Source organism: Dermacentor andersoni, chromosome 11, assembly GCF_023375885.2.
Source record: "Dermacentor andersoni chromosome 11, qqDerAnde1_hic_scaffold, whole genome shotgun sequence".
In the NCBI taxonomy this organism is placed as follows: domain Eukaryota; kingdom Metazoa; phylum Arthropoda; class Arachnida; order Ixodida; family Ixodidae; genus Dermacentor; species Dermacentor andersoni.
In genome coordinates, this window is record NC_092824.1 from 106,497,062 (window position 1) to 106,511,582 (window position 14,521).

Here is a 14,521-nt window from a genome sequence, read left to right on the forward strand (position 1 = left end):
GCAAAAGAAGATCGTTTCCTTCTATGTTTCCTACAAAGAAAAACCAGTCACGTCGACGCGATACGAAGTAATACAACTGTGGGCATATTTCTCTATTGTGTTCGACGTCAATGTCTGGTCTGTCTCTTTATTTTTTTGTTAGCATAAGTCGTCACGACTGTCTGATTTACTGCCGGAAGTATGACAGAAGCCCGTTAACAGAGCGTGCGGAGAGGAATGTTTCTGCTACCAGATCTTTCTTCCTGGAACGCGTACGCTTCTCGTAAATAGGCTATAGGTATGTATAAAAACGAGTCGTTCTATTCAGAAATAGTTACTTACGCAACACCCCCCCCACAAGAAAAAGAAAGCGTAATGAATGTAAAGCGTAGGTACTTTCTCGAAATATGAGCCCTTTTAGAATGCTCCTGAGTCTTCTGTTTGGGCTCCTTTCTGAATGTCCATGGCTGCACGTGAGAAACACGTCGATAGGAACGAATCGGCGCATGGAGTCTCGGTTCTGGGCAGTAGCATGTCTCCTCTGGTTGACTTGCTGTCTGGTGCTGCCCTCTATCCGTGGACGATCGCTCGTCGTTGACCACGCGAACAAGCGGTTCCTGAGGGATGGCAAGCCCTTCCAGTTCGTGGCCGGGGCCATGCACTACTTCCGCATCCCTCGCGCCTACTGGAAGGACAGACTACGCAAGGCGCGAATGGCGGGTCTGAACGCCGTCGACTTTTACGTCGAATGGAGCAGTCACGAACCGGAACCGCTCGAGTACAACTTCGAAGGCATGTACGACATCGTGGCGTTCCTCAACGAAGTCAAGAACGAGGACCTGCTTGCTGTTCTGAGGCCAGGGCCTTACATATGCGCCGAAAGAGACAACGGTGGCTTTCCCTACTGGCTGCTGAGAAAGCACCCAAAGATGATGTACCGAAGCTTGGATGTCAACTATATCAACCTCACGGACAGATGGTACAACAAGCTCCTGCCCATGCTGGTGCCGCACTTGTACAAGAACGGTGGTCCTATCTTCGCCGTCCAGGTGGAAAACGAGTTTGGACACTACAAGCACTGCGACGTGAACTACATGGACCACGTGTTGTCTGCTCTGGAGAGGCACTTCGGACATGATGTCATCTACTTTCGTAACGACTTTCCTGATGAGTATTACTACACGTGCGACAAGGTTCGCGATATTCTGGTGGCCGGGAACTTCGACTACACTCAGGATCCCAAGAAGATGTTCGCGGTCATGGACTGGGCACAGGTTCGCCCCTGTCCGTGGTTCGTTGCGGAGTACTACACGGGTTGGATGGACCACTGGACTTTCGATCGCTCCAACAAGAGCAGCCTCGAGCTGGTCGACAAATTTAAAAACCTTCTGAAGATGGGGGCGTCCGTCACCATCTACATGTTTCACGGAGGCACCAGTTTCGGATTCAAATCCTCCATCAGCATGGACACCCCCGTTGTGACGAGCTACGACTACGGCGCTCCGGTGGCCGAGGACGGCTCGTTGAGGCCCATGTACTACAAGTTTAGGGAGGTCATCAAGGAGTTTCTGCCGCTTCCTAACGGTGAACCTCCCGGCCCATCGAAGAAACTCAACTTCGGGGCCGTGAAGTTGAACCATTACATGGGCATGAACGACGTGCTGAACCACTTTAGCCAGAAAAACTGGCTGAACCGCAAGCAGTCCAAGTTTCCGCTCACATTCGAAGAGGTCGGACAGGACTACGGATTCGTCCTGTACACGGCGAATGTGAACGTGAACGTTCAGGGAAAAGGACGACTGCGGTTGCACGGCCTCCGTGACCGAGCGCATGTGTTCGTGCAGAACTCGAAGCACATATTTTACAGCTTTCAGCCGGTCTCCGGTGGCCCGAAGACTGAGGGTGACATCCCGGTGAATAAGGGTGACAAGCTTGTGATTCTGGTGGAGAACATGGGAAGAGATCAAGTTGGCAACCGGAACCATGATCGCAAGGTGCGTGTAGAGACTGCCAGGTGTAACTGCGCGCTGTAAGGTCTGACGTGTTTGCTTTGTCATGTTGCTTTCTCGTGCCTAGCCAAACTACTCGTGAAAGCGCAGCAGTCGAAAGTTGAATGTGTTATGGCCTTGGCTTAGGTGTGAGAGCTAGTCCGAATTTTCGAGTCCCTGTGCTTTGTTGGTCAATTTTGTTTTCCTGCATCTTAGTGCGAGTTAGCTGTCATGGGTGATTTCTTTGGGCCAAGCTATTCATATCGGTCGATAGCTGGATTTCACCCGAATGGGCTTGACACTTGATGTATACTTGTCGAGGTAATAAGATGCTCTGAGGTGCATAGGCAGAGCATGTGCAGTTTTCCCTTAAGTTTCCCCAGTGCAGGGTAGCAAACCAGAATCTCTTCCTGTTGACCTCCCTGCCATTTTGACCCCATTTATCTATCGCTTTACACATACGACGATGTCGGATGGAGTAGAAGCTTTTTTGTTCTTTTCTTTTTTGACGCACAAAGAAGCGCGGTTGGGGGTGGCCGATGATGCTAACGCAAAAGGAGCGTAGGAGTGCGCGAGGTACGAACTCTACGGAAATTGACTGGGTTTGAAACCCTCACCTTAAAAAATCTGTGCTGATACTGCTGCCGCAGCAATGTTCCGGAATTACCAGGTTAAGTTCATGTGTTTTGGTTTGTTTATAGCGTATGTTTTTTATAAATTCAAAGCTAACATCTTTACCTGCTTCTTTTCCACACGACAAACCAAAGGGCTTGAAGAACGTTACGCTCAACGACAACCACGTAACGGACTGGACCATGGAGGTGGTTCCACTCACTAGAAACCAGGACGTGACTGAGCTTCTGCGCATCGTCCGCAAGGAGGGCGATGGCAAGCTGCCAGGCTTCTTCGCGGGAAGCTTCACCCTTTCCGACAAGCAGGAGCCCCTGGACACCTTTCTGGACCCTACGGGTTGGGGCAGAGGTGTCGCTTACGTGAACGGCATCAACCTGGGCCGTTACTGGCCCATGGCCGGTCCCCAAGTGCGACTGTACCTTCCAGCTCCGTTCCTGATGAAACATCCGCAGGAGAATAGGCTGATGCTGTTCGAAGTGGACCGCGTGCCGAATAACAGGAGTGTGAAGCTCGCCGATCAGCCTTTGCTCGACGCGGAGGGAAATTTGCCTACGCCATGATTCCATGGCGTGATATGCAATGTCATTGTGCTGCATAAGGAGAGACAGAGATGTCGCGATTAGGCTTTATGAAGATCACCGGAACGGAGTTCAACGGGAAACCACTGTCGCCGTGACGTTTTCGTCAACGTGAGAGCTTAAGGGTTACGGGCTCTTAGAGTAAGAACTCCCCCTTTCGGTGGGAAATACTCTTTATTGAAATTATTCATGCTTGTATATTCCGATTCCGTTGGCATAAACGTCAGTGAAGGAGAAATCCAGCGCTAAAATCGTTTTCATTCAATTCAATTTTTTATTTCAAAAATACATTTGGTAACGATAGCGTTCAATTGATTGGTCTAAGCACATTGTGCTTGTCGACCAACCACAGGAATTATTGTGAAGCGTAGTGTCTTGTTCAGTCGATGAGTGTCACTGTGCTCAACTTCGTGGAGTGGAGAAATGGCTTAGAGTCGAGGATCGTTTAAGAATACGGGGCTAAGTTTATATGCGAAGCCGCTTTAAGCACGTGCAACATCCTTGCTACAGGATTCACGTTGAACTTTCGAGGACGCGTTCAGACTAGCTGTTCGAAAGGGTTAAAGTTATGTTTGCCTGTGAGAGAGTGGTTTACTTTTGGCAAACATTCGATAAAATTTTCGCGTTGGCGTTTGATCCGTAATGACGCGAAAACACAACACTTTCAGTACTGACGATGTTTCAATAAAATTTCGTTATAGATTCCAGAAAAGTATGTTCCCAGTATTATACAAAAAAAAAAAAAAAAATAATAGAAGCATTGCCTTCACACATGCACCTGTGAGTACGCTACAGGTATACACTCAAAAAGCGGTCGAAAAAGGTGAACTTTTTTTTTTCTGCTAGCTGGAAATGCTCTCCATTGGAACGCTCAATTGTTTTCCGTCAAGTAAACAAGTTTGAATCTCGCGCCGTCACTTTCGATGTATCATAACGTCATCCATTGTACGAATAAATCTTTCTTAGTAACTCTGTCACTCTTTATAATTCATAACGCAGTGATGATTGTCTTCGCTAAGTGGTTGTTGCAATTTTTGTGAATTTCTACCACGACTGTTGATATCTGCAGCCGCCAGCAACATTTATATTTCACATTTAATTTATCAACCACTTGCGTCATCGCAAACGGCGGTTGTCGATGTTGGCACTCCAGCTGGCACCGCGCTGTAAACGATGCCACGATTTATTCAACTCCTTAAGCGAATGCAGATCAACGGGTTCCTAATGTCGTACTCCCATGGCCAAAAGTAACCGACGATGGCTTACCGTGTTGTTTCGTTGCCGAATTTTCGCCCCAAATAGCAAGTCTGCCATTCTTTCCAGTTAACTCTGGTAACTGTGTTATAAAGACGAAATAGCGATCACATTCTTCAGGTGATCAGTAATCGCTCTGAGAAAACCAGCGAAAAATTCCTTAAAATTTGAACACCCACCCATAACTGATGAATTTTCAGTCTTCTAGCAATAGTGAAGAGTAAGTATGAACCGTTTAGCAGGAATTCATTCCCATCTTGTCGTCCCTTCTTTTCCTTTTTTTTTTCTTATCGCGTTAACCATGGAACACATTTCAAATTAAAAAAAAAAAAAAAAGCCTCGATATAGTCATCATATTTATAACTTATGGATAATTAATGATAAATGTACACGTGTGTCGCTCACGTTTTCGAATATCTCACTTAGAATTGGACATATTAGATCTCACTTTTGTTGCCTATCAGGAACTATACGTAACATTAACTTGTGCGCCATCGCAGCAGAAAAAATTGAAGGAACACACAATAGAAACACAAAATGACGTTTATAACAACTTCTTTCTATGAGATATATACCTTAAGCCTCACGTCTGGCTTAATTTTATTTTCGTCAATATCACGCTTATTCCAGTTTTACTTGATATCGGCTTTTGCCTATTCTTAGGAAGTTTTGGCTCGTTTACTTCTCTCGGGAGGGCAGAGGGCATCTCGAATTCCCGATGCCTCTGCGTAATCGCATACAGAAAAAAAAAAAAAACCAAATAAAGAAAGCTACTTTTCCCGCCGACGTTCGCGTTTTTCGAGACTCGGCTCCCCGCGCCACAAACTGTCTGCGACCCGAGTACGTCTCGTGTGGCGCGATGCGCGACGTTCGAACAAAACGCGCCAACGCAGCAGAGAGGTACCGCAGTTTTGCGCGCATAGCCCGTCGAAACATGCATAGCTTTGTTTGCTCTGTGAAGGAATCACGGAATGTCATGTAAACGACTTCGTCGTAGTGTCGAAGGAGGAGAAAAGTTCAGTGCTGCGAAGGAGTCGGCGCACTTCGCGTTAAATTATCAGCGCCCGTTCGGCACGTCAGCCTAGATCAGAATACGGTAAACTGGGCCATTCTGTCTTTTTTTTGAACGCCCTGTGGCCAGGGCATAAGTCTTCGGATGAGCCGGTCAGCTTAGTGCGCCTGTAGGCGTGAGGCAAGTCATTTTGTTGACTTCGTCACTGTAAGGTTAGCCTGACGTAGACTTCCCAACCGTACCACTTCGCCTTCGCGAAAAATAATCGCAACAGGAAGACTTCTCTGTCAACTGCGAAGCTTTCTTAATGCAAAAGAACCTATTGGTTTTCTTTGTAGCTTCGTGCTACATTCGGGTGGATGAAAATTCCCCGACGACGACGGCGGTGACGATGATGATGATGATGATCATGATGATGATGATGAAGAATTGGCATCTACGTTGAAACTGGGCGGTGACAACTAGTCACCTAGCCTGCTTGATTCAATCAAGTATGCTATACATGTTTTTCATTCTAGCAGTTTGTATACATTTCCTTAATGATTTTTTGTCTGCCTCGAAATTTCTCTGTTTTGTACCGCAATCTACGCCTGTAACGGATCCGGTCGCATCAATTTCTTCCCAGCTCTTTTTCTCACCAATACTCGAAACGTATCTTGCCTATCTTGACTGCTAACCGGTTGATGCTTCCATCAACTTTAAACCCAAGTGCTTCTGGATTTATCGCTTCTTTGACCCTCTTCATGATACTTACTCCACCTTGCGCGATTACGCCGAAGTGATGTACCTACCGAAAAGAATGTTACGATGTGGCAGTGCGGAATAGAAGGCATAGTGGAAGAGACACGTAGTACATTATGTGCATGCGACTAGTAGGTAGGCCTGTGAACAGCCGTGAGCAGGGTCGTCGACATTTGGGGCTAGGGTGCTGCATTAGCCCTCTCACTCTTTCCCCTTACCCTCAGAGACCAAGAAAGTTTGACTCGCGTGACCTTCATTCAGTACTCTCGCTGCTCAAGGACGCAAGAGAAAAGGTGTCTAGGCAAGCGATTGTAATGTCCGGGCATGTGGCCCGTGGTTTCTCCTCTGATCCAACCGCATTGCGGCCGTTTCAGAAGGTGTGCGGGCAATGCGCACGTAGTTGCGGTACATGCGACAACGGGAGCGAGGGAGGCGCCCGGAAGGGCCCGGAGCTCGCTGCATTCGCACGCGCAAAACATTTCGTATTACCGTCCGGGAAAGCGAATCCGAAACGACGACGACAACGACGACGTCGATGGCTTCGTCGCCGCCGCTGCCGTCTCGGATTACACCCCCCGCCGTTCCGATAACATGCAAATTTCGGCCGGGGGCCACGCGACGGAGAACGGCACGAAAACAGCGCGGCCTCGCCCGACAGTTGGCTCGCGTAACGCGAGCACCAAACTGCGCGTGGGCCACCCTCCTTCCGTTCAACCCCTCCGCCATCCGGGTGCAGTTTGTAAGCCGAACCCGAACCCCGGGCCAGAAGCGTTGCTTGGCTCCACGCGCCCACTCCAATTCCATGCATTGCTCCGAGAGCTTCGGCAGCGACGAGGCCCACGATGCTGCTCCGCTGGAGATAGTAGAGCCGTATCGAAGCAGCACTGGCACCGTAAATTCGTTTCTTAATGGGTGGTACTAATTTGTCCCTATAGCACACCTTTCCGTTCTGGAAAACGTTGAGATATAGAAGTGATGGCATAAAGAGTGAAAAAAGGGGTTTAAGAGAACTTCGATTTCATTGGTTCTGCACAATCTATAGTTCCGCAATGTGAAAGCTCTGGAGAAAAACACGCACTCCATTATTTAATACCTCGTCCAATATGAGTTGTAGCTCCAGGACGGCCCTGATATTCGGATAGCAATGTTTTCTTGTAGAGGACAGTGGGCGCAGGACGATGATTTCAGATTGTCGCGAGGCATCCGCGGTGTAGCCAACGTCGCTGCTAACCCGTTAATAACGCCCGTATCTAATGGACCTCCCCCTCAAAACTTCCCTAATCTAGACTACACTTCACTGCTTTTACCCGACATCTCTCTGGAATTGGCTCGAGGTCCTGGAAATACGCAACCTTGCACTCAGTAGAATGACAGGAGTGGTGAAATGTGTACATTATAACCAGTGAACACGACTCTTTACTTCGGTACCCGCCGTAGAATGTATTGTCCTAAGTGGAGGGGTCCGTTCATTGGTTCCACTCACGCTCTTTTCCGCAAAGCATAGCCCGTGGCCGGAAGGTTCAGTTGCAGGGCAGGCAATGGGAGAGAAGCGGGAGTCCCTCCCACGTCTTTACTTCCATTCAGCTCCTGAGCGTCTCTTTTGAAACTGCAGCCTTGCGTGCTTCTAGTGTGCGTGGATGTCGCAGGCCTGGTATCGCGCTAACTCGAACGAAGCGTATTCACGCATCTTTCCATCGCCTTTTCAACGAGGGAGGCAGTTTTCCCGCAACGATGTTGCAACAATTGAGTAAACGAGAAAGAACAAAATGTGTGTGCTGCTGAAGTTGCTTGAAAGCAGCGCAATGTCGTGGCTGGGGGCGAAAGCGCGGGAACGTGGCAGAGTTGCGCGAGATGTTTGTCTCCAACCGTGGTACTTTCTATATTTTTTATTTATTTTTTTTTGTCAACCGGCGGCTTCGCGTTGTTTCGCAACTTCCATCGCGTTGCAATGAACTATGAAGCATCTGCGCCCCCACCCCTCCCCATCCCATCTTGCGCGCACAATCGCGGATCCCCGGAGCTTCGCCGGCTTGCTCAGGTTTCGCCTTTCTATGGCTCCAGGGGTGGCGGGGGTGTTCCATGCAATGCGCGCGTGCGGCTTCGAAATTGAGGTTCGGAAGAGTACCGCGCGGCGATTTGCAACTGTTTACGGCGTCGCGACTCCAGTTGCGTCTTTGGAAAACGAGGAACGGTGAAGCGTGGTAGGTTGGGTTGCGCGACTACGTCGTCGATAGACGGCAAGCAATCTGGAGACTCTGGTATATCATCTTAGTTGCGTTACTGAATCTTCATTGCTTGCTTTTGGAACGTGTTTATTTCACCCGATTCGCGTAGTACTGTTCCAGGGCTTCGGGAACGCCGGCGTTCTGAAACGACTTCAGCACTTTGCTAAACCTCGGCCGGAATTGACTCCGTAGGCCGCGGGCGTTGCTCCTTGAGTCCAGCCCTTCCGTGGCTAAACCTTCCTATCGCTCTCAGTGCTTCTTTCTCACTTCGGCGACACCGACAATTTTGTCACGCTTACGTGTTGAAAAAATTAGTAGCATAACCTCAGTCCTGATAATTAAGGAATTACGCGACTTTGCTTCTCTGTATATAAGAGTTCGAAATAAGGTTCAGAGCTGCGCGTGAAAAGTTGTCCAGCGGTTCCTATCAGCAAAACATTTTTATGTAGTTCAGATGAGTAACATTCAGAAAGTTCAAGAAAAACGTTGTACTACGTTCGTTGCGGAAACGAAATATCTGTGCGTTGTAGTATTCACTGTTCGGCTCCGTCGACAGTCTTGTATTCACGGCCTGATGCCATTATGCCTCGCTGTTTCTCCTGTATATAAAAGAATTTTGGCAGGCTTCTCGTTTTTGCGGCAGAAGAGATTCCCTTCAATTTTCATCTGCAGGTGAGAAAAAGAAACACTTCGATCGTAAGGTCAAGCCCAAACATAGAATGATGGCACGTTGCTCGTATAGGTTACATGTCGGCAACGTTCTGACTTGACTCGCCTTCTATTTTCATGGTTGGTGGAGCGACAGCGGCTAAGGCCCGTCGCCGTTTGATATTCCGGCTGCTATGTCTTAGGCTTATCATTGTCAGGTACGCCTCTTTTGTGCCTGTTTTCTCGACCACGACAATGAAGAATTCGCCGCAGAAACACCTCCACCTTGTCAAAGAAACATATTTTACCCGATGAGCGTAATCTCATTCACCACTACAACAGTATTGCCCGGTCTGACCTCCGAAAAACGTGCATAAGTGTCGCTGCTCTCAAAGTCTGTGGAGCTCAAATCTTTCCGTTAATTGCCTGCAGCACTGTGAATGCTGCGCTTTAGCTCAGCGGTTGGCGCGCACGACTCCCAAGTGCACGAACTACTTTACTGACACGGGGTCAAATCCCACTGGAGGTGGTTCTGGAGAAAGTTTATTTCTCGCCGCTCTTAGGCAACGACGATGCTTAGTGTGACGAGGGGACCCGATGATGAAAAAAAGATCATTGTGTATCGTCGGTGACTACGACGGTTGTCATCAGCGTTACAGAACGGGACGGACGGACTAGACAGATGGGCTGATAAGGAAAACGTAGTTTGGAATGCTTAAATGGCGTCACAGTAAAGCATTTTCGGCACATCCTAAATCGTAGAAAATTATAAATTATCTCTGCTTGAAGCCTGATTAGCGTTTTCTTTATTCGAAAACGTACAAAAGGATGTCTCCTACGTCTAGCTACAACTAGAATTCACGCTTGTTTTTTAGCATAATATACTGATGTTCTTTAGGTGCACTTCTGCTTCTAGGACAGTGGACCGGAAGTTTCTACGAGTCCGTACGAGCGTTCAGGCCAAAGGGAATGCAAAATCATCTATGCTTCCAACATGGTGGCGCTACGCGTTGCTATTGCTTTAATGTAATTGCGTTCTACTTTTTGTAGGTCAAATGGAAATGTGTTGCGTATAACGGCCCTAGCCATGTGTAGCGCACCGTAATGCGCCCTCACTGTTTTTGACAACGCTCGTATCGTCATCTGTTGAAACCAGCCTTATCGTGAGAAACACACGGACACTCGAGGAGCGTTTTCGCTGTCGCCGCCGTGCTGTCAATGTATAGACGGCGCAGGCGCCGCCTGCACGTGGAGGGGTAAAGGTTTCCAAAACAGGATCGAGCGCGACGCGCACTGGCATTTGGCCGCAAAAACGACGAAGCCCGCATATTGTTGCACCGCGGCGCTTTGCTCGTTCTGCTCTGCAGAGAAGCCAGTGCAGCTCATTTACGCCGTCTTCCGCTGTAGGCACGAGCGTTGCGAGCACGTGCAGTAGTGTTCGTGCCGTACGTGCAAATTTGTGCATGCACAGGGATCTGAGCAGAACAGACAGTGGACTTTGAGCTACAACAGCCGACGGCTTTCCTACGCTCTCGTTTCGTGCATCGTGGAGGTGCGACGCCTACAAACGCCTCAGGGAGGCGCTCCTCGTCACGCGAGCGTTCTGAGACGCCTGGTAGCTGCCGGGGCGCTGTTTCCGTAGCGTGGATCCGGCCGCCTCGCTGTCACTTTCAGTGCTCCGAAGCTGGCTAGCTCCGCGCGATTATTTGCCTCTTTCGCCGGTTTTCGTTATTGGCGGCACGTGGTCGATAGTGGCAGTCGGCGGCCGATGTTCGATAGTCCGTGGTGCGATACAAATTCACAGAGGGAAAGGGTGCATGAACTCGCGCAACCGCGTTTGCGAGGGAGAGGGAGAAAGAGGGAGGGAATCTTTAAAGTACAAGTTATCAGTCTCATTTCCTCTTCGGTGTCCTTTCAATGCGTTAACTTCACCGCACGCCATATTTATCGTTCGGACAATCCAAGATTCGGGAGCAGTCGGCGACACATATCTTGCCAACATTTCCAGTAGTACCAAGTGCAATCACTCAATCAGTCAATGAATCAATTGGCCCCTTTTGCTCTCGCGGCGCGTCCAGCGTCAGCTCGACCTAGGGACGCTTCCCAGGTAGTTCCGTTGCAGCGAAGCTAACGAGCAACAAACATCTCGTACCCCAACTTCTGTTGCCCCGCTTTTTGCTGTTCATGGTATAGCGAGTCAGCGGCAAGCTATAATTTGCGGAGGCGTGCATCTTAGCTTGCAACCACGTTCTCGTTTAAGAATCTTCTCACTTTGTTTTTCTATCGCGCGATCATTACGTCCCGTTCTCTTACCGCTGTTGCGTCGTCGACGACGCTGTCTCGTCTGACCCTACATGGATGGTATCAGGTTACGCGAAACAAAAGCGCTGACGTTTTTGATTTCTGCAGTTGTTCATATCGGGACGGAGAAAAGGAACGATTGTTTGTTTCTAGCGGAAGCACTCGCCGCGCCACCGCCGGGGCCCAGCTTGTTTTAGACCTGCTTCGGCACGAAGTCCTCGGCGCGTTGTAGCGAGACTCCAATTACAGGCTTTGAGTTGCCAACTGGTCTTCACGGATCGAATGTCTTTTTACCGTCCAAGAAGAAGAGCCTCCGTGTATAGCTCGTCTCCCCGAGCTTGTTTTGTCGCGCTGCTTCTTGCACCCATTTCTTTTCTCGTTGTTCTGTCTCTCTTTGTTTTTCTTCCTTCTTTCCTATTAATATTATTATTTTTTTTTCATATCGTCATCTTCGCTTTCGAAAGTGACGCGGTACAAGCATTGTGCTCTTTCTCGGCTCTGAGGACCCTTATCTTGTTCACTTCGAGAGTCTCGGAATCGATCTTTTGTTCGTGAAAGAGCCAAGCTTGAAGTGGCGCTCTTTGAAAACGGGAAGGAAGCGTTGATCGACGTAAGGGGGGGTCTTAGATAACTGATGTAAGAAAACCCGGAGGGAGGGGGAGTAGGGGGGAGGGGGAGAGAACTAGAAATATGAAGCCACGTGACTGACTGATTGTAGTGCGCCGAAGGTTTCGGGCTCAGCAGCCGAGCTTCGCGATAGGTTGCCCGTGGAAAAATCTATTGTGGCCGGCAACAAGGTGAGAAAAAAAGATAGTGAGGCACGGAAGAACGCGGCGATGTAAGTCGGAACGACGAGGTAGTGCAACGGTGGACTACTTTTTTAGAGATATCACTTTGTGAACAACTTGGAGGCGGCCGGAAAGTACAGTGGAAAGGATCGTCGTCCAAGTCGCTCCGCTGCTCTTCAAAAGCTCGAAGTATTGAAGACGAAGGGAAAAGTAACAGAAGTTGCAGGTGGCTAGCGTGATAGCGAAATCTCTTTGCGTAGCGGAGAATCGTCATGTGACACCAGATCTACAACTGCGAAATTGCCAATGTCCGTGTTGGAAAGTCGTGTTTGTCCTTTCTTATTTCTTTAAGCTTTGTGACGTCATTACCGATTCTCGAAGGCTTTACGACTTATTTTACAATAAAATCTCTGTGCTTTTGTGTGTTAGAGTGACTCTCCCACGATTTGATGCATTGTTTCGTTATTGCAGCACGTTTCACTCCAGTTCCGGATCACCTAGCCTTAGTGCCGCTCAAGTTTTAACACTTTAGTCATTTTTATTTATTTATACTTCCTTTTGTAACAATATTGCGGACAAAGTTGCCTAACCGGACAGGATGTAGGATAAGTACAGTGAAGAGAAAACAGTAACAAATCATTACAGTGGTAGTTTGAAGTTCGGGGTAATGGAATTCTTCGCGGCGAGAATGAACATTTGGATGATTTAGGTCTGACAAATAGAGGTTTGACGTAACCTCTATGTTTGTGGTGGTTCACTTATACATTTGACCGAGTAATTTACTGTACTTCATGCGATTTGATGTAATTTTCGATGTAATCTCCTGTGCTACTCTTTAGCGTACGCGTCCAAATATGCTCACGTTGTCGACTGCCTTGGTACGATATCGTTGCGTACCATCCACGTTCCCTGTTGTCCGTCACTGCCAGTCACTGCCACAACTCCAATATTTCTCCAGCTCTTATGCGTTGTGTACAACATGGTTCGTGAGATTTGATTTCCGGGATCGAAAGTTGGTGTTTTCACGGGAAAGCTGCGGTTGTTTTACGTTCAACATGAAGCAGGCGATGAGCGCCATGTTGAACGCTCTCTGTCTTTTGCGTTATTGAGCTCATTGCCGTGTTCGTATTTTCACTGATCAATCAATCAATCAATCAATCAATCAATCAATCAATCAATCAATCAATCAATCAATCAATCAATCAATCAAGCAAACAAGTAACCAATCAATCAATTAATTAAATAATATAATTAATTAGTTAATTAATTGCCTTCGTTGGCATTCTCAGCGCGCTCAGAGTGTACTTCACCGAAGACGTCTCAGGCAGTTCCCTTGCAGGAAAACTATGCTCAGACAGCTGCCAATGTTTTCCTCAAGTTAAATATAATATTTCGTGGGGCAACAGCTTATGGAGCGTTCCTCGAGTATGAACACCTGGCCGCAACCTTTACGGTGGTGTCAAGGTTAGCGCCGCCCAGGCAAAGGTTGCCTGTGCACGCGAGACATGTTAAATTTTTGCTTAGCATGCGCAAAATTGCGTGTTTCAACAGCGGCAATCATTGCCGCATTCTTCTCAATATGCAAATGGGTCATAATTCCCGGCAATCAGCGTTGATAGCTTTAGGTTTGCGTAGAAAATTAATTATTTATGTGCAAACGGTGCCTCTTTTTCTTTCTTTTTTTACGCAGACAAGTCAGCTTCGGCAAGTGGAAAGGTGTCGTTTCTTACGTGCATAGCGCGTTGATCTGAAATTATGCAAGTAAGAACTAAAACACGCTGCAAAGTGCGCAAGTAAATGTTTTCAGATGAAATAGACGCACATCAGCTGCGTGCCCTGCACAATAATGCAAGCTGCAATTGTACCACAGTATCGCAAAAGGAGAAAAGTTTCACCGCCGTTCTCGTCCAGCAGAGTGGCGCAGTGGAAGCGTGCTGGGCCCATAACCCAGAGGTCCGTGGATCGAAACCACGCTCTGCTAATAATTTTTTTAATTATTTTTCCCTTTTTTTTTCTTTTTTTTTCATGTTGTCGTCGTTATCGTCGTTATCGCAAAGCCATATCGTTAATTATTAGACTAAGGCGACAGCGTCGGCAAGCGCGTGAGCGCTAGCGCCGGGCTCGTGTGTCATGGTACTCTTTTTCTGTTCCGATTTGTTTAATCGGGAGATTTGTCGCAAGGCGTATAAAACTTAACAAACGGGCAGTGACTTTACGCATCTGTAGATTTAGCGCATATGTTGTCCGTCGTCCGGGGTGTGTAGCCCTTTGGAACATTATAGGCCAGCCTGCACTGCAAGACGCGTCACTGAAAAGGGCTTTCAATGACTATTCATCATCATCATCATCATCATCATCATCATCACCATCATCA

At 48.0% G+C, this 14,521-nt stretch overlaps 1 protein-coding gene and 1 non-coding gene across 2 annotated transcripts; both read left to right on the forward strand.

Annotated features, from left to right (window-relative positions):
• The first annotated feature begins 333 nt into the window (after positions 1-333).
• Positions 334-4,155, forward strand: LOC126539386 (beta-galactosidase-1-like protein). The gene is made up of 2 exons (XM_050186210.2): positions 334-1,973; positions 2,735-4,155. The coding sequence occupies exons 1-2, from the start codon at positions 387-389 to the stop codon at positions 3,158-3,160; spliced, it is 2,013 nt and encodes a 670-aa protein (XP_050042167.2). The 5' UTR covers positions 334-386; the 3' UTR covers positions 3,161-4,155.
• A 9,901-nt stretch (positions 4,156-14,056) lies between these two features.
• Positions 14,057-14,128, forward strand: TRNAM-CAU (transfer RNA methionine (anticodon CAU)). The gene has a single exon. It is a non-coding gene; the product is annotated as a tRNA-Met (tRNA).
• Positions 14,129-14,521: the final 393 nt, after the last annotated feature.